General features: G+C 35.0%; 1 protein-coding gene across 7 annotated transcripts in view; it reads right to left on the reverse strand.

Moving 5' to 3' along the window:
- The window catches only part of LOC111512544 (protein fem-1 homolog CG6966), a 452,752-nt gene that overhangs the window by 54,845 nt on the left and 379,232 nt on the right, over positions 1-18,675 (reverse strand). For all 7 annotated transcript variants that reach the window (XM_074179254.1, XM_074179257.1, XM_074179255.1 and 4 more), the window contains 2 exons: positions 16,436-16,625; positions 2,267-2,721 (listed from right to left, as the gene is read on the reverse strand). In XM_074179254.1, coding sequence (XP_074035355.1) covers positions 2,267-2,721; positions 16,436-16,625 — 645 coding nt within the window. The remainder of the gene's footprint in view (positions 1-2,266; positions 2,722-16,435; positions 16,626-18,675) is intronic.

Raw genomic sequence — 18,675 nt, forward strand, 5'->3', positions numbered from 1 at the left:
AAACTGAAACTGAGGTAGATTCGGAACACATATAATCTCAGACAACGGTAAATCATTTGTATATCAACAGTCAAAAGCATTTTTTTGGTTAAAGTTCGATCAAGAAAGTAACAAACCCGCAGAGGATCCAGTGAAAACATTGAAAGCTAAATTAAAATGTTTATTGATCGACCCAAGAAATCTTGATAGTCCTACAGAGGTACTAATTTCACGATCTTTGATAATATGTTGCAATGCAGAACATTGTACTATCAGATGAACAAACCACGTCAATAACATCACACCACTTATGCAGGAGGAGTTTCAGGAAACGTAGAAAAACAATCGCAAAATACAGATTATGTGAAAGATTGAACATAAGAGAGAGTTAGTTCTGAAAGAATGAGTATGGATGAGGGATTACGGAAGTACAAACCAGAAACTGGAAAACGGCTCGAATATAAAAGATAATAGGCAGGAGTCTGTATCTGTGCAAATCAACGGAGAGAATGCTGGGGACAGGTGAGAGGCACGGAACAAGAGAAGTAAATGGAAAACCGGCAGATAATTTGTTTCAGAAGTTTGATGATCATAATCTACCACAAGCAACAAGCATATTGCAGGGGCAAAGCGACAAGTAGTATTACTTGCCATATTATCCGGACTATTCCGAATAACGGTAGTAACCAAATTGTAAGATTCCCATAAGATGGCGGTAATGCCGAATACATTGAAGTACGTTTGTTTGAAGGTGGTTGACAATGTTTCGAGGTGTAGTTCATCAGTTCGGACTTCCATTGTCTAATATAATATAAATTGATTTGAAATCCCTGAAAGAATCTGTAAAAAGTTAAAAAAGATTAACTGAAAAATAACAATTTTTATTAAACAAAAAACTGAAATTACAAAGAAATAACATACAAACAACAACCAAAAAAGAAATTGAAATATTGATACAAGCTGAAAATCCAAAAAATATTATTAACAAGAAATGAAAATTAAAAGATTCCAAACCAAGTTTCGTCACGACGTTTCGATTGTTAGTATCTACGATCGTCTTTGGGTTGTTGTCTGTATGTTAGGTATTTCTTTATAATTTCAATTTTCTGTTTAAGAAAAATTGTTATTTTTCGGTCAATCTTTTTAAATTTATTACAGATTCTTTCAGAGATTTCAAATCAATTTATATTATTTCAGATAATGGAAGTCCGAACTGATGAAATACATTGAAGTACTTCAACTTTTTCCAGTAATGCAAAATTTTGATGTACAGAGTGTTGTTTTGAAGTAAATAAATCATATTTGTTTTTACTGTATTGTATTAAGCAGAGGTATCTATGGTAAAAATAGGGACAACATTGTATGTTGATTCATCTCGAAGATGATCCCTTGGTGATTGAAACACGTTTCGAGGTGAAAATAACAGTTTGGTGTCATATTCATTACTGCACCAAAGGTTCCAAACAGTGCATCACAAGGCAATGAAATGTAGGTTATTGAGAACTGTCCGGGTTTCAGAAATCAATTTTATTATAAAAAAAATTGTTCAGTTTAGCTTCAACCATAAACCAATTTGGTCTATGAGAACGTGGCTCGAAGTATAATAAAATATTAAATGACTTCGATAAGACCCACCACATATAATCGTGAGTTAGTTCTTGGTTATCTTCCCTATTTCCGGACGTATTTTGAATTTGATTGATTTTTTATAATTTGTGTTGCACGTTACCAGCAAGAAAAAGGGGTGACCAGTGATTGACAATTTCCATGTAAAAATGGTTGTACATTTTTCAGTCAGTTTCAGGCGTTTCATGATTGGAAACTCTGATATACATACAATATTGTGATTGTGACAGAAAAACTTTAAATTTTACATGTGAAACCTTTTTACATGAATATGGTCAAATTAGTGTAATCGAATGTAGTTTTTTCAATAGTGGTAACATACTCGAGTAGCAAAGCAAACCCTGAAACAATCAAAAAACACTTCTGTAAAATGATTATAAGGAGACCGCCAAGAATTTGACCATAAATACTGTCAGTGCGACTTTAGCTGTTGGGATGATAATCAAATTGATACGTGTCAAATATGGACGAGGAGACAAAAGTAGTAGAGGCATTCAACATTATTATAAATTGAAATACACAAATGATAATTAATCTCCAAAGGCCATGTACATGAAATAACTCTAAATGTAATTTGACAAAGATAAAGCATAGGTATACAATTTTCAAATAAATAGGCGAGCAATTTTTTGAGTGGAAACTTCTCAATGTACATACTCACCCAACTCAATTTCTCTAACAGCCTTATTGAAAACATTCAGAATATCCAACACATTCACAGAGGGCACCACTCTGCCCCTGGTATTTTGTTTTCCCTCTTCCCCCATCATAAATGAAAACAACTCGGTGAAGCTAAACAAGCTACTTTGAGTCATCGGGTTTAACCTCTCCAGCATAGATTGTTGCATATCTAGGGCGTAGTTCCACAGTTCTATGCACCTGTTGAATTTTCCAGCATCAGCGTACACGGCTCCCCGGTAGCGAATATAGTAGCTGGTGTCGGGATGAGCTGGTCCAAGGATGCGTTCTCGCATGACTAGAGCTTGCATCCTCATCTCATCTGGATCCACCATGAGATCGTCCAAGTTTTCGGGATTGGTTATTTCAACAACGTAGTCATAGGCAGCTACTTTGGGAGATCGTTGTTTGGGAATCGGAGGTCCGTCTCCAAAGTACCTGAATTGGAAATAAGAAGTACGGTAATTATATTTATTTCACAATACGAATACAAACTGGTTGCCGCAGAGGCGTGCGAGCAGATATGGATTTGTGAGGCGTATGAGAGGTGATGCTTCATTCCAAAAATATGAGGTAGGGCAAGAAAATAACAGGACTTTTGGTATAACTCTATTTTTTTCTATTTTTTTCCTCCACAACTTTCACCTTAAACCCTTCAGTATACCACCATCCACTATACCTACATTTCTCCATTCGAATTTTCTACTGTTCACGACAAAGTTTTTGAAAGCATGTTTATGTCTTTGTCACTTTTTCCTTCAAGTTTTCACTGTATCCAATCTCGTTCCTTTCAATGCTGCCTTTCGGAGACATAAAAGTCACACGGAGCTAGATCTGGTGAGTACGCTGGATGTTCCGAAACAGAGATTCCACGCGTAGCCAAAAATTACAGAGCAATCAGTGCAGCGTGGGCTGGAGCATTATCCTCATGAAGCATCTACATCTTGTTCTCAGAGAGGGCTGGAATCTCGTGATAATATTTTTTATCCACTGTTGATGATTTTGATGAATGATATTGAATATTTTCTTGATGTTTTCATTCGTTTCCAAAGTTGAAAGACTTATTTATGTGCGTGAATCATCTTCGTGTCTTCTCGCCCTTCAAACGTTTATACAAGTCAAAAACCCAAATACATAATTTTATCCCCATACACTTTTTGTTAGAACAAAAAGGTCTCTGTTGCAGATTTACCAAGTCCAAATGAGCCTGCATAGCAAGCTGGTGTTTTCCAACCAGCTAAGATGTGAAGAGGGTATGTCAGGCGACTCGACAATATGACATTTTATCGCACCATTTCTCAGAAAACCAGCCCCGTAATTTTCTAGCTACACCTCGCATTCCGAAGTTTCAACAAAGTTGGACAGATTATCAACAATAAGATAATATATTATCGAAATAATTGCAACAAGTTAAAAGTTTTATCGAGTTGGTATAATGTTCCTATTGGTATAGAGAGGTGCACAACGAGTGCAATGTAATAACAAACTAGGAATTATGGGTATCTATTGAAAACACTTAATCCACATCAGACCAAATATTCTGTCCTTTGACGCGCATTTCGATAAACAAGTTAGTAATCACCAGGAGATGACTAGTAGACAGTTTTAGTAATCTCCTGATAATGCGAAACGCGAGTCGAAAGACAGTGAATTTTTTCTGGTGTGGAAAAATTGTTTTCAATAGACAATTTTCACGCCAGAGGTTCCAATTCTACGTATCTAACCGGCGCGGCGTTTCTTTCTATGAATGTTTTTGATCTTATGATGCACTGTTTGGAACCTTTGGTGTAGTAATGAATATTACTGGAGTTTTTTTCCCAACACCAAATCAAATCGTTATTTTTAACACCTCGACACGTGTTTCGATCACCAAGTGATCATCTTCAAAGAGGAAGATTAAAACTGGTTTCTTAATCTTTTAATATTCCTCTTTGAAGATGATCACTTGGTGATCGAAACACGTGTCGAGGTGTTAAAAATAACGATTTGGTGTTGGGACAAAACTCCAGTAATATTCAATGTTTTTGATCATTGCAAGAAAATCCTTAAGACAACCTGAAAGCGGTGTGTGTGCGAAAGTGGCGATTTACGATGGAATTCAATTCGTTCATTTCGGAAGTCTTGGGAAATTTATCTACAAGAAGGAAAATATATCTTCACTCCAATTGAAAGGATTCTCAAAAATCATAGATCGAGGTGTACTGAAATGAACTAATAGGAGAAGGACAGCTGTAGTTTGCCGCTTACATTTACATATTGTGAGTATCAAGATGACCAATTTATTCGAAGACACCTCTTTTCCAATGTAGGAGTAACTTAAAAAAAATCAGATTTTCACTTCTCAATTGATAAATAAATCCTGAAGAGTTATTGATGTAAGAAAAAATTGAAAATGTGAATGAATACTCTTCGCAAAAAATATCATGATAATGCACAGATTTTCTTTCAAACACAAATGTAAAAATGAAAAATCTGTCCGAAACTTCACAGTAGGCATACACACATTACTTTTGCCTTTTCAGTTTGTAGATCTGAGAACACAGAAGAACACAACGTAATATATATGAACTAGTATTGATAAAAAACCACACTCACCGAAATAGCTCTTATGAATAGGGGAAAGTATCTTATTTTTCCAATAAATATCTTATTTTTCCAAAATAATAAACTTACTTTATCTGGATCCATTTGGTTTTCGATTTAACTGTTCTAGAGTAGGTACAGGTAATCTGAAATGATAGTTGAGGCAATCGAAAAAGGGCAAGAAACCATTTCTTTCAAAAACTTTTGAGTAACTTTCGGCGGATAGGTAACTCAAGGAGTTCCCCTGGGGGGTGTACTGAGTCCAATTCTATTTGAAATGTATTCCAATGACATTTTTCATTTGAATTTAAGAAAGCCAAAATGTTCTTTACCCACAAAAACATTTTTCACTTTATATCATCTGACAATTTTTTTGTCATTGATATATGGCACGGTCACAAACTAATTGAAACCTTGTTTTCAATCAGCTTAGTGAAGAAATATGAAGCTGAAGCAAATATATGATTCATTTCAAATCAGCTCAAATTAAATCGAGATAAAACACAAAAACTCATTCTTCCTATCAATAATAATTATTATGTATCCGGTACTTTGTTACATTTCTTGAGCATTGTTATTGATGACAGGTAAACTGGTATTCACATATAACCAGTTAGGTAGCTTTCTTCACAATTTATCACATATAGTCAGTGGGCATACTTGAAGACTGGCTATAAATCAAATCACCTAAAGGAAAAATTCGTTCAGGCCAGTCTCAACTCCCAAACTGTAGGTTAATGGACTGACACCCATTAGAAAACAACTATTCCCATGGTTAAGGGCATTGGATTATATCCGATGAGTGTCAGTGCAGGATTCTTTACTGAAGTTATTCCTGCATATGCTGTTGGCGATACAACTGCCGCAATAGATTTTCAATTAATGGAACACACTTGCAGAACGGTTTCGGGCTGCTTGGCCACTCGTCAGTGCAAGGTAGTTTCTATCATCAACATAAAGTCGATGATTTCCGATAATTGAAAATCGAATTCCTTTAGAGTATCATTCTTCGAACTAGGCTGAAGCGGACAACAAACAACAGGTTGTGTCATCGCCCCATCTGCCTGTGAAAGAGGTAACCAACCGCATATCCGAAATTTGCCCAATTCCTCGTATAGGAAAGAAAACTTTTCACATATAGTCAGAGGAGCGGTTGGTTACCTCGTTCACAGGCAGATGGGGCAATGACAAACTTGTTGTTTATTGTTCGCGAAATGATACTCTGAAGGAATTCGATTTTCAATTATTGGAAATCATCGACTTTATGTTGATGCACTGACGAGTGGAAAAACAGCCCGAAACCGGTCTTCAAGTGTGTTCCAATAATCGAAAATCTATTACGGCGGTTGTTTCGCTCACAGCATATGTAAGAATAACTTCAGTGAAGCCCGTGGGTTGGGCTACATATCCCATGGGTTGGGCTACCTATCAGGCGCGTCCCCAGGTGGCGGATAGGGGAACGGCCAGGGGACTGGGGGCCCTGTCCGAGAAGCCAATATGTGGCCTTACGGACGGGACGGGATTCGTGTGTGGCAACATGACTGGTAAAGACGTGTTAACGAGTGCTCTGACAAATATATGTGAAAAGAGCAAGAAAAATGTGTCTAATGGGCCTAAATGCTCCATTTGTGAACGTGCGAAAAGTGCGGGCTGTATGAAAATCAATGGAGTTGATTCTATAAAGTGTTGTGAGGGAGAATCAGCAAAACTGGATACAGATACTGATACTGCATTATTTGATGCTTTAGAAGATCTAAGTACGGATAACAAAATAGATATCCAAATATTCAATTACGTCGGGAAGCAGAAGGATATTATAATTAAAAAATTATAAGAAAAGGTGAAAATGTTAAAAGAATACTTGGACGCGTTGAACGAGAATCGAACAAAAACCCATCACAGTACAGACCTGACTGCTTCAAAAACTTCTGATACAAAAAAGAACGATTCAGATACAATAAACGAATCGACCAAAGCATCCGGTGATGATAGTAAAATAATTAACAGCGTTGTCAAAATAAAACCAAAAACAGCAAATGATGGAAAACAATCAACGTCTTCCCTGGAAAGTGCAACAACGCAAAAATATAATGAACTAATACATTTAGCACCGGAAACTGCTTCTATTGACACGAACTCTCCGACTTCTTCCGGTGGTGTTCTACGAGAAAATAAATTAAATTACCATTCTTCAGACTGGCAGAGAGTATCCTACAAACGCAACAAAAAGTGTTTTGTTGTTGGCGACAATGGTGACACAAGCATTAAAGGTGTCCCTAAGCATGTCTCACTTCATGTCACAAGAGTGGATCCGATGACAAAAACTGACGAACTCACCGAATTGCTAGCACCCATTTTTCCTGAGGTCTCCTATGAGTTAATTACACCTAAACACCCAACCCTTTATAGTTCATTCAATTTATTCAATTTCAATTTATGAACAAAATTTCCGTAAGGCTATAAATCCCAGTGTATGGCCCAAAGGTTCTTACGTGAGTAGGTTTTTTCAGAAACGCCAAACAAGAAATCATACACCAAACTAATGTTTTATCCAGACCTATTTCTACTCAATGTATGCAGTTTGAACAGTTCTACTATAAATCAAATTGAAAATCATGTTCTAGATTGTAAGTTTGGTTTCATTTGTGTAACTGAAACTCACATGAATTCGGCTGAAATAGACTTCAAACACATAGGAGGTTATACACTTATAAGTAATTTTTGTAGAACTTTTTATCGTAATGGTGGTGTTGCACTTTTTGCTCTTGATGAGTTGAATTGCTCAGAAATTAAATTAAATATATTTTGCTCTAAAAAACATTTTGAGATATGTGGGTTGCACTGTTAAAACTACAAGGGTATGTCTGTTGTGGTACTAGTCTGTTACACATCTCCGGAAGAAAATTTTAATATTTTTTGTGAAAATTTGATGAGTGTGTTAGATTTTATTTATGTGCCTGGTAAAAATATTATTCTAACAGAAGATTTTAATATTGATGCAACTGAAAACTCTAGGGATGCTGATGCCTATCGTAGTTTGACAACTCTTTTGTCAGGTTTTGATTTACGTCAGGTGGTCGAGTGGCCACTACGCATAACTTCCCATTCTGAAACCATTATAGGTCAAATCTATACTAATATATTCAACCGTACTGTATGTGTTCTGGATAATACGATTTCTGATCATCGAACTGTATTATTTAAATATGTTGAGACTGTCTCACCACTAAAGAGGGAGGTAACACAACCCCGCAAAAGTTTCAGTGTTAATAACGCGAATAGTTTCATTCAATCATTATAGAGAGAGAGTCTTGGAATGACGTGTACAATTTTTCCAATGTCGAAGACGCATATAATAATTTCAACGACATTTTTGTTTATCACTTCAACATTTGTTTTCCGCTCAAAAAGCATTATGGTTCAAAAAATTCCAATAAATTGTGGATTGATGATTATGTTAGGAAGTCGAGCATCAAAATGAAGAATTTATTTCTATTGAAATGTAGTTTTTTCGTCCTGAACGAAGCTTGTGCATCTGCAAAGAAGCAACATGAATTGTTATTAACAGAAACTAAGCGCTCCTACTACCGAAGTAAAATATTTAATGCAAATATTTTGACTAATTGTACGAGAAAACATTCCTTTGATAATATCTCTATCTCGCATGAAAATTGATCTATTGAAGACCCAGAGAGAATCAGTAATTTATTCAATGAATTTTTCACAAATATGCAAATCAAACTTCTCAGTGAACATATGCCTTTAAGGGCAGCTCGACTTCCTGAACCTAAAATAACTGGGTTCAATGAGTCCCTATTTCTAGCACCCTTTTCAGAACCTGCATTATTACAGTTGATATCGAATAAATTGCAGAATAAAGCCTCGTCGGGGCCAGATGAAATTCCGTCATTTATTTTAAAGAAGGTGTTACGTCATATTATTTCGCCTCTATCTTATCTAGTTGATCTCTCTTTCACTTGTAGATGTTTTCCATCTTTATTGAAAATCGGAAAGTCACCCCAGTATATAAAAAGCAAAATCCAGCAAATAAAACAGCTTCAAAATGCTATTTTGGAAAAGAGGAACAATGTTCCCCAGCAAGTTATTAACAACCTTATCGACAGCAAGGGTAGAAGAGTGGAAGCCTGAAAATGGGCTAGGGAAGGCAATACATCCTATTCAAGTAGTAGAACAACTATTATGTACACTTTTCATTCATTCGGAACTCTGTCATTTTCTTTCATATTGTGGATTCTCACAATTATTCAATTTTTTTCTTCTCAAATGAATTATTGAAAAATACAATAACGTTTATTTGTTACATTTATCGACTTCTATTCATCACTTATAGATAATGTGAAAAAAAAACTGAAATAGTTACTATATTTGTTCAAAATTTCAAATAATATAATTTTGCAATTTTATCGTTGATTCCATTCAATGTACCGCTGCGACGCACATGTTCGTTATTTGAATTTAACTACCCTTTGAATTTATATGGACCTAGATATTCTCTTGTGTTCCGATGTCGGTTCGGGCAAACAAGATCAGTGAAGTGAAAGGTAGAATTTATTGAGTTGAATAAATTTAAAACAATTTTTTTACAAGTTGAGTTAATATAATTACGCTACAGCATAAATTCAGTTCAATAAAATCTCAACGGGTCAGTGTATCAACTGAATCATAATATTTGAAAGGAGTCTTTTATGAACAGCTCAAGACAATAAATAACTGAATACAAAGTGATTCTGTCACACTCGCCCCTACGAGTCTTCGGTGAGAGTGTCATATAATTGAAGACTCTTAAGAATGAAATGGTTTCAAGTGCATCGCATTGAAAGTACCCCTCTCTTTCCTTAAACTCAAGTACTCTAAAACATAGGTAAATGAACCAACAGATTTTTTTCACTTTATAAGGGCCTTCGAATAATCATAGGAACTTTTTTGCTTCCGACTTTATTGCGGAAGATACATTCTGGTACTAGCTATCCTGGTTCAAATTGTTTAAAATAACTTTGAATGTTTCAAAATACTGAAATGTGTCAAAACATGCTTTGCTCCACAACAGAGCGTCACCTCTGAACTGATTAGATATTCTGTATCTGTAGAGTAGGGAGGGTGAGTGTAAGCCCACGCACTTAGGCCACATGTGACCCATTGTACATCCTCCCGAGGAGTTGTCCTCCTAGGTCGTCGTCCATCCTGTCCTTTCCAGGAAGGTGGACAGGCCGCTGGGAGACATCTCCTTTATATCGGCAGGTGTAGGCCAAGACTCGCCGAACACACACTCTCTTATTGACGATAACTCCGGGCACTCGCACAGGACATGCCTGACAGTCTCATCTTCCTGTTCACACATCCTGCATAGAGGTGTGTCCACTAGCCCCATATTGTGTAGGTGTTTCCTTAGCTGACAGTGGCCAGTCAGAAATCCTGTAAGGCGTAGATTTTTCCTGGTCATCGCGAGATATTTCTTCGGCGCCAGCTTCCCAGGATCGCCCAAGGTGATCCTGGCAAGATTACATCCTTTGATTTCATCCCATCTCTTTAAAGATTGAGCATGGGTGTAACTTTTGACTAGTTTTTATTAGATATTAAATATTTGAAATATTCCAAAGGAATTCTATGCATGAGAAAGAAAAACTCGAGCAGTTCTAGAAAGTCAGTATGATGGACACTATTTTTGTTATCGAAAATTGGCAACTTGTTTGTTGTTTCCAAATTACTCCAACTACGCATTGCTCCCTCTAAATTATCTTGGAAATTATTGTTAGGTTTGAGTAGGTTCAACTGATTCAATGTAATAGCTACACTCCTCAAAAGTTTGAGGAGTGCCTAGAAGATGACAGTAAGATATAAAGCTTCAATCAAATCCTTTTTGTAGAATTTAATATTGAAATACTCAAAATAAAGGAAAATTAGTTGCATCAATCAAAAATATATATACAGGGTGTCCCTGGACTTCCTCTTTTCCTCTCGGGAATGTATAGATGGGGTCAAAATATCACCAGTACTTCATATAACTTTTTTTTCTAAAATCCTTCGTTACCAAGTAACGGGCCCTCGAAGTTACAAAATGAAAAATGTTTTTCTTTGATAACTTTTCAAGTGAATATTCAAAATCATCCAAATTTTGGTAATTGACTAAACAAATGAATTCCTTCGATGAGCTTTCATGCAGGAGTCAGTTGTTTTGCTACAAAGTCAGGAACGGACTACCCCCGATGGTCCACACCCCAAAACTTTGAAATGACAGATATTTTTCAATATTTTTCAACATATTAAGGTTACTTGGACAATTTTATGAATAAAAGTACTCGTGTGGAAAGTCGATCGGAGCAACGAGTCTTGATAAAAATGTAGTTTCACTCGACGACATCAAACCCGCTCGTCCACCATTATTTGAAATGAATAATTATCAAAGCAGAAATAATAATGATAACGTTAATTCAACAACATTTATCCTGAAATGTCTACCATTATTCGAAAATATTAGTTTTTAAGGAAAATGGAAATGATAGGTAAAATGTTCATAACGAATTTTTATAATGCAAACACGTTCAACTAACGAAACTCAAGAGCCTCAAGAGCAAACAGAAATGAAAAATCCGCTACAGAAACTGCTCGATATGACCACCTTCTCTCTCTATACATTTTCTTAGTCTGCGAAGACACCCTCTCTGTACTTGAAATAGCATTCCAGGGTCGTTTCGTATGGCTTCACAATGTAATGTTATTCTATTCAACAATGCATCTCTTGTGTGAATAGGTGTAGCGTAAACAAGGCTTTTTAGATGCCCCCACAGAAAGAAATCCAATGGATTTAAATCCGGAGACCGCGATGGCCATGAATATGGCCCACCTCTACCAATCCATCTATTGTGGAAAATATGGTTCAGATGGTCACGCACAATCAAACTAAAATGATGAGGAGCGCCATCATGCATAAACCACATATCTCTTCGGGTTTGCAATGGAACATGTTCCAAAAGTCCATTCAAATCGTTCTGAATGAACTCCAAATAACGTTCTATATTCAATCGGTCCTGTAGAACGAATGGTCCTATAAGATGGTTTCCTATGATACCAGCCCAAACATTCACGTTGAATTTCCGTTGGTGTTTGGTTTGCAATATCCCATGGGGATTTTCTTTGGCCCATATATGGAGATTATGAGAGTTGATAACTCCATCTCTACTGAAACCTGCTTCATCAGTGAATAAAACTCGATTAATAAAAGTCATATCCTCTCTTTGCCTATTCATGAACCAATTGGCATATTCCAGTCGTGCTGGAAAATCTTGAGGTGTCATGGCATGTACCTTCTGGATGTGAAATGGGTGGAGCAGTTGTTCCCTAATTATTCTATGAATAGTGGACTTGGATGTATGGAACTGTTCTGATAGATTTCTGATGCTCATTGAAGGATCATCAGCGACGGCTTTCAAAATATTTTCCTCCAATACAACGGTACGTACAGTCCTAGGAGCGCCCTCACCACCTCGTTTTGCCAAAACTGTACCTACAATAATATCGAAATAAAACAACGTGCTCAAATTAATTATCAATTATTACATACCTGTCTCCCTCAAGCTGCGATCGACACGATCGAATGTTTCTCTTGACGGTACCGTTCGATTGGGAAAATGCTCGGAATACAGACGACGAGCTTCTGCAGCATTACAAAATGCTCGTCCATAAAATACATGCATATCTGCATATTCATTGAATGTAAACTGTTCGGCCATATCAAAAAAATTCAAAATATCCTATAGAATATTGACAATACAATGATAGTCATATGACAACGCACCACTCAACAAAACAAAATCGCATTCCAGTTTCTCATTTTTTATCAAAACTTTCTAAAAGGTTTTTTTGTCAACATCTGTGAAAGAAATATTATTCCCTGGATATTTTTCACCTGATCATGTGCAGCCGTTTTTGTAGTTCATTCGTTTGCTTTTTATTAGTATAGTAAATATTTTTTCCGATGTGCGTTTTTTCAGCTAAATTTAGATTCGTGTTAAAGAATTTCTCCCATAAAATTATAATTATCAGTGAAACTCCTCAACAGTTTAGCTGTGAAGAAGAATTTGAAACATTCGAATGTTGAGTTTCATGAGATTCAGATAACTGATCAACACGAAACGTGATTATTCCACACGTATTATGTACATACAAAATATGGAATGAATTCGGTATTTCATAGTAGAGTAGCTTGTTAGTTTAAAAACACCACGAATCTACAGAACTTGATATTTCTTTTGAAAAAATATCTGCTATCACAATTGTGACTTAAACTTCCATATAGGTACTGTACTTTTTGTTTTCGACTTCATTTTAGCATACTTTGTATTATTCCTGTTATAAATGTTGTTGAATAAACGTTATCATTATTATTTCTGCTTTGATAATTATTCATTTCAAATAATGGTGGACGAGCGGGTTTGATGTCGTCGAGTAGAACTACATTTTTATCAAGACTCGTTGCTCCGATCGACTTTCCACACGAGTACTTTCATTCATGAAATTGTCCAAGTAACCTTATTTTGTTGAAAAATATTGAAAAATATCTGTCATTTCAAAGTTTTGGGGTGTGGACCATCGGGGGTAGTCCGTTCCTGACTTTGTAGCAAAACAACTGACTCCTGCATGAAAGCTCATCGACGGAATTCATTTGTTTAGTCAATTACCAAAATTTGGATGATTTTGAATATTCACTTGAAAAGTTATCAAAGAAAAACATTTTTCATTTTGTAACTTCGAGGGCCCGTAACTTGGTTACGAAGACTTTTAGGAAAAAAAGTTATATGAAGTACTGGTGATATTTTGACCCCATCTATACATTCCTGAGAGGAAAAGAGGAAGTCCAGGGACACCCTATAAAATTGCTAGCTTTGATGTTGTATCTCTTTTCAGCAATGTCTATTTAGATGCTTGTCTCAGATATATTGATAGAAAATGGGGACGTATCAGTCAGTTTTGTGATATCAAAAAAGACGAATTCTTCCAACTTATAACTTTCCTTTTTAATAACACATATTTTTCATTCAATGGTAAAATTTATAAACAAACTTTTGGTACACCAATGGGAGCAAATATTAGCCCTATTTTAGCAGCATATGTCATGGATGAGCTAGACTTGGTCTTACAGGTTCTTCCTTTCAACCTCCTTTTCATAAAAAATATGTCAATGACATTATCTCCCTTCCCCAAGATGGAATATCTGAAATTGTGGATATCTTCAATAGTTATGACCCTTATATACAGTTCACCATCGAAACTGAAAACAACGAGCAATGAGTTCCGTTCCTGGATACTAACGTTATCAGAACACCCGATAATGTCCTCATAGACTGGTATCGAAAATCTATCAGTTCTGGAAGGTTCTTGAACTACTGGTCATACCACAAACATCAACGAAAATTAACTAGGTCAAACAAATGAAGAACCACATTTTACAGATTTCTGATCCTTCATTTTATTCAAAAAACTTAAAGATACTTTTCCAATTATTTACTAACTCTTACCCAGATCATCTACTTAAGAAGATCTTATTCAGTACGTCATTCATTGACGTTCAATCTGATAATAACAACCAGTTGGATAGAAATCCTTTACAATCAAATAATATCACAATTGGGAGTGATCCACCTCCAGTTCCTATAGTCTTCACCTATTTACCATATTATTAGTGAAATAACATCCAAACTATGCAGAATCTTTAATAATATAAATATCAAAATAGCATTCAGAACTATTTTAACCATAAATAAATTATTTTCAAAACTTAAAAGGATAAAACTCCTTCAAATTTTCAATCTCATTCAGTTTATTCCATACCATGTTTCAATTGTAGTAATGGATATATTGGTCAAACGTCAAGACTACTTAAAGATAGATATATATATATATATATATATATATATATATATATATATATATATATATATATATATATATGTGTATATATATATATATATATATATATATATATATATATATATATATATATATATATATAATATATATAAATAGATGAGTACTCTTTGATCATTCCCATATTGATTTCAATTTAAGAGCCACCGGTATACAGCTGTTTCAGCCTATTGGGCATCGTCAGTACCGGGCAGGCGGTCCTCGATTGAAGACAAAATGAGAAAAAACCAAGAAAGTACTTAATAAAAATAGCTGCGTATATATATATATATATATATATATATATATATATATATATATATATATATATATATATATATATTAACATCTGTTACAAAAAGGATTTGAAGCTTTATAACTCCTATTTAATTATATGCCAGCGCTTTTGACAGCTGGTCGTGCTATCATCATCAAGACTCTACTCAAACTGAACGTGTCAACCTCTTGTTTGTCCTTTTATGAAGTCCGAACGCCTTAGTGCAGGTACTTCAGGTAAATTTGCCTGTATTTGGGTTACATCAGGTAATATTTTTTGTGTTGGATCTTCTCTAGGTTTACTGTTTCTAGGAGTGTGTATTGTTTTGTGTAATATATGTATTGAATGTTAAGTCTTCTTGTGTTTTGATTTGTATTTGTTCCTCGGTAAGTGAATTATGACTGTTAAATTTATGGATGTTTACTGTTTCCCAGATGTCCATACAGTTCTCCTTATTAACTTGTTTAATGGCTTTAATGGTGGGGTGAAATTATGTTTGTTTTGTATGGCGTGTGTTGCGAGGTTTAATTGATATATTATTGGGTTTAAGTATGCCTTTTTGTGCTCATCGTACCTTTGGATCAGATAGATTTGCTGCAGTCCGAGCATTGTATGCTGTACACCCCGTTTAGGTTTTTGTCTTCTTCTTTTTCAAAGCTGTTTATTTTCTGTGTTATTTCGTGTTTTGCTTGTATGTGATGTTGATGTTCAGGGGTTTGAAGATGTTTGTTAGTTTTTTGGTTTGTTTATATTGTTGTATTGTTTTATCTGTTGGAGTGGTTTCATTCTTGTTCTGTATTTTTTTTTGATTCTATTTTGTAATTTATCTATTGTCTTTTGGGTGTATCCGTTCTTGTTCACTATTTGGTATATGATTTTCCGTTCCTTGTTCCGGGCTTCATCGCTAAGTGGTATCCTTAACATTCTGTATATGAATGCAATATAAGCAGCCATTTTGTGTGATAGTGGGTGGTTTGAACTTGCGGGTATGGTGGATCTTGTTTGTGTTGATATTGACATTTGAAATTGTGTTTTGTTGTGGTTATATTCGATGGTTATGTCCAGGTAGTTGAGTTTCGAATATATTTCGAATCTGAAGGAAAAATTTATAAACAAATAGATGGACTAACGATGGGATCCTCACCATCCACCCATATATCCAATTCCAACTCCAAGTTAGAGAGACAATTTTAATAAAATTTTACCAAAAAAAATCAATTTTCAACCATTTTTCCACTTTCAGGATTCGAATCTTTTAATCCTTTTGTACAATGAAAGTCCAAATTTTCAAAATTCCAAAATGAATATATTCTATCAAAATTAAATAAAGTTTCCTGCTATTCAATATTTTAAAAAAATACTGAAACTCACCTATCATGCAATGCACGTTTCCATAATTCTAGAGCACCCATCATATCACGTTTTTTGTCAACACAAGTTGCTCCTAATAATTCTAAAGCGTCGATTCTTTCCTTTCTCGATACGAGATGTGGAATTTTAATTAAATATTCTACTATATGACTATGTCCTGTCACTGCTGCGGCCAATAAAGGAGTCATTCCTGAAATAAATATATATCTATAAATTTTTTGTTGCATGTTTCAGCCAAAAATTTTATGCTAGTGTATATTGACTATTATGTGTGATTGATGACTTGTTTACTTTATGGTAATTTATGATCACTTAAATGAAATGAATAAAAACTATTTTGTCTAAACTGGAAAATTTTATTTATACGACCGGTTTCGGGTTTGATCCCATTATCAAGTATAAAACTGAACTCTGAATTTTGAACCATCGTATTTAGAATTTTCAGGTATGCTGCAAGGACATGTATTTGAGAGACAGGATGCCAACTTGAAATACCATCCTGAAAATTCTAGGGATTGTTAAACTCATGAATTCAAGAGAGGAGACCTACATAAATCAAGTTGCTCGTTTAGGGGTATATGTTTCTGGTTTTTAATTGATTTGTTAATTTCCATGGCCTCCAACAGATTCATTTTTCTCCCTTTATTGCATATATGTAGGATTTTGAGGTTATCTTCATTTATCTTGTGATTTGATTCTTGAAGATGTTCGTACAAAAAAAATTGCAATGTACGAACATGTTCAAGAATCAAACCACAAGATAAATGAAGATAACCTCAAAATCCTACATACAGGGTGTTAATTAAGTATGTACCATACATTTAACAGGCGATTCTTTAGGTAACTTTAAGACGAAATGTTCATATAAACATGGGTCTGCAAATCTTTCGTTCTCAAGATACAGGGTGATAAAATAAAAATAAAAAAAAAGTTATTCGTAAATATCTTAAATATCCTCAACCTGATTTTGTTGTTATTTGGCAATGGTATTTATATTAAGGTGCTAATTTAGCCCGAACGTGATTCAATTTATCAAGTCCAGTGGCGTCTCGAGCGGAATTTGAACGAATATGTTTGACTTAAAAATGTACCCACTTACTTTTGTGCAATTTTTATTATTTCTTTGGATACGAGCAATTGAAAATACAACTTTTTTGTCTCCTGAATTTTTTTTCGTATCTTGCTTACTTTTTTAAAAAAAATGTCGACCTAATTGCATATCCCTGGACCTCACAATGAATAATATAGGGAATTGAAAGTTTCTTTTGGAAATTATTATTTTTACAATTTTTCATTAGTAATTATGTAACAATAACAACAAATATTAAATAACATCAACATCTAGACTAACGAATTGCACTAAATTAAGTGTTGGAAATGGCCTCCTTCGGCTTCAATACAACCCTCTAGCCGCCGCGTCATTGAATTTCGTACTCTTCTGAAAATACCTGGCGTATTTTTTATTATGTCACATGAATTAATGATTTTATTCCGTAAATCCTCTTCACTTTAAATAGCAGTTTTGTATACCAACGCTTTAAGGTGTCCCCAGAGAAAATAATCTAAGGGATTCATTTCGGGCGAGCGAGGTGGCCATGGGTGTGGGCCTGCTCTCCCAATCCAGCGATTATGGTGATTTTCATCCAAAAATTGCCGTGCTACTACACTAAAGTGTGGTGGAGCACCATCGTGCATGTACCACATACGAAATCTTTCCATGACTGGAATTTCTTCTAAAAGTCCAGGTAAAACAAATTCTAAAAATCTTCGGTATTTTTCTCCATCAAGTCTAGGTGGAAGGAAGTGAGGCCCAATGAGATAGTCACCGACAATTCCAACCCAAATATTGAAAGAAAACTGTTCTTGAAAATTATTTTCTATCAAGGCGTGTGGATTGTTTTCGGCCCAAAAGTGAATTGTTGTGGAAGTTAATAATTGAGTTGCGAGAAAAACAAGCTTCATCTGTAAACAATAAGGAAACCTGGATTTCTTCCTATTTTGCATATTCTGTAACCCCGATACTGTTTTCCTAAATTAAAAAATAGTATGATTCAAAACTATTATTATAGATCTTGTTAATTTACTTTTTTCCCCACCACCTTGCGGTGAAGTACCAGGCTCGTTTTTTTAATGCGGTTGGTTTTCCCATGAGGCCTAATCCACTTTTAATAAATGTCAACAAGTCAAAATATTTGTCAAATATATTTCCATAATAATAAATAAACGATTACAGATTTTAC

This window comes from Leptinotarsa decemlineata, unplaced genomic scaffold (assembly GCF_025532065.1).
Source record: "Leptinotarsa decemlineata unplaced genomic scaffold, Ldec_3_MD MMD2_tig00004839_RagTag_RagTag, whole genome shotgun sequence".
Classification (NCBI taxonomy): domain Eukaryota; kingdom Metazoa; phylum Arthropoda; class Insecta; order Coleoptera; family Chrysomelidae; genus Leptinotarsa; species Leptinotarsa decemlineata.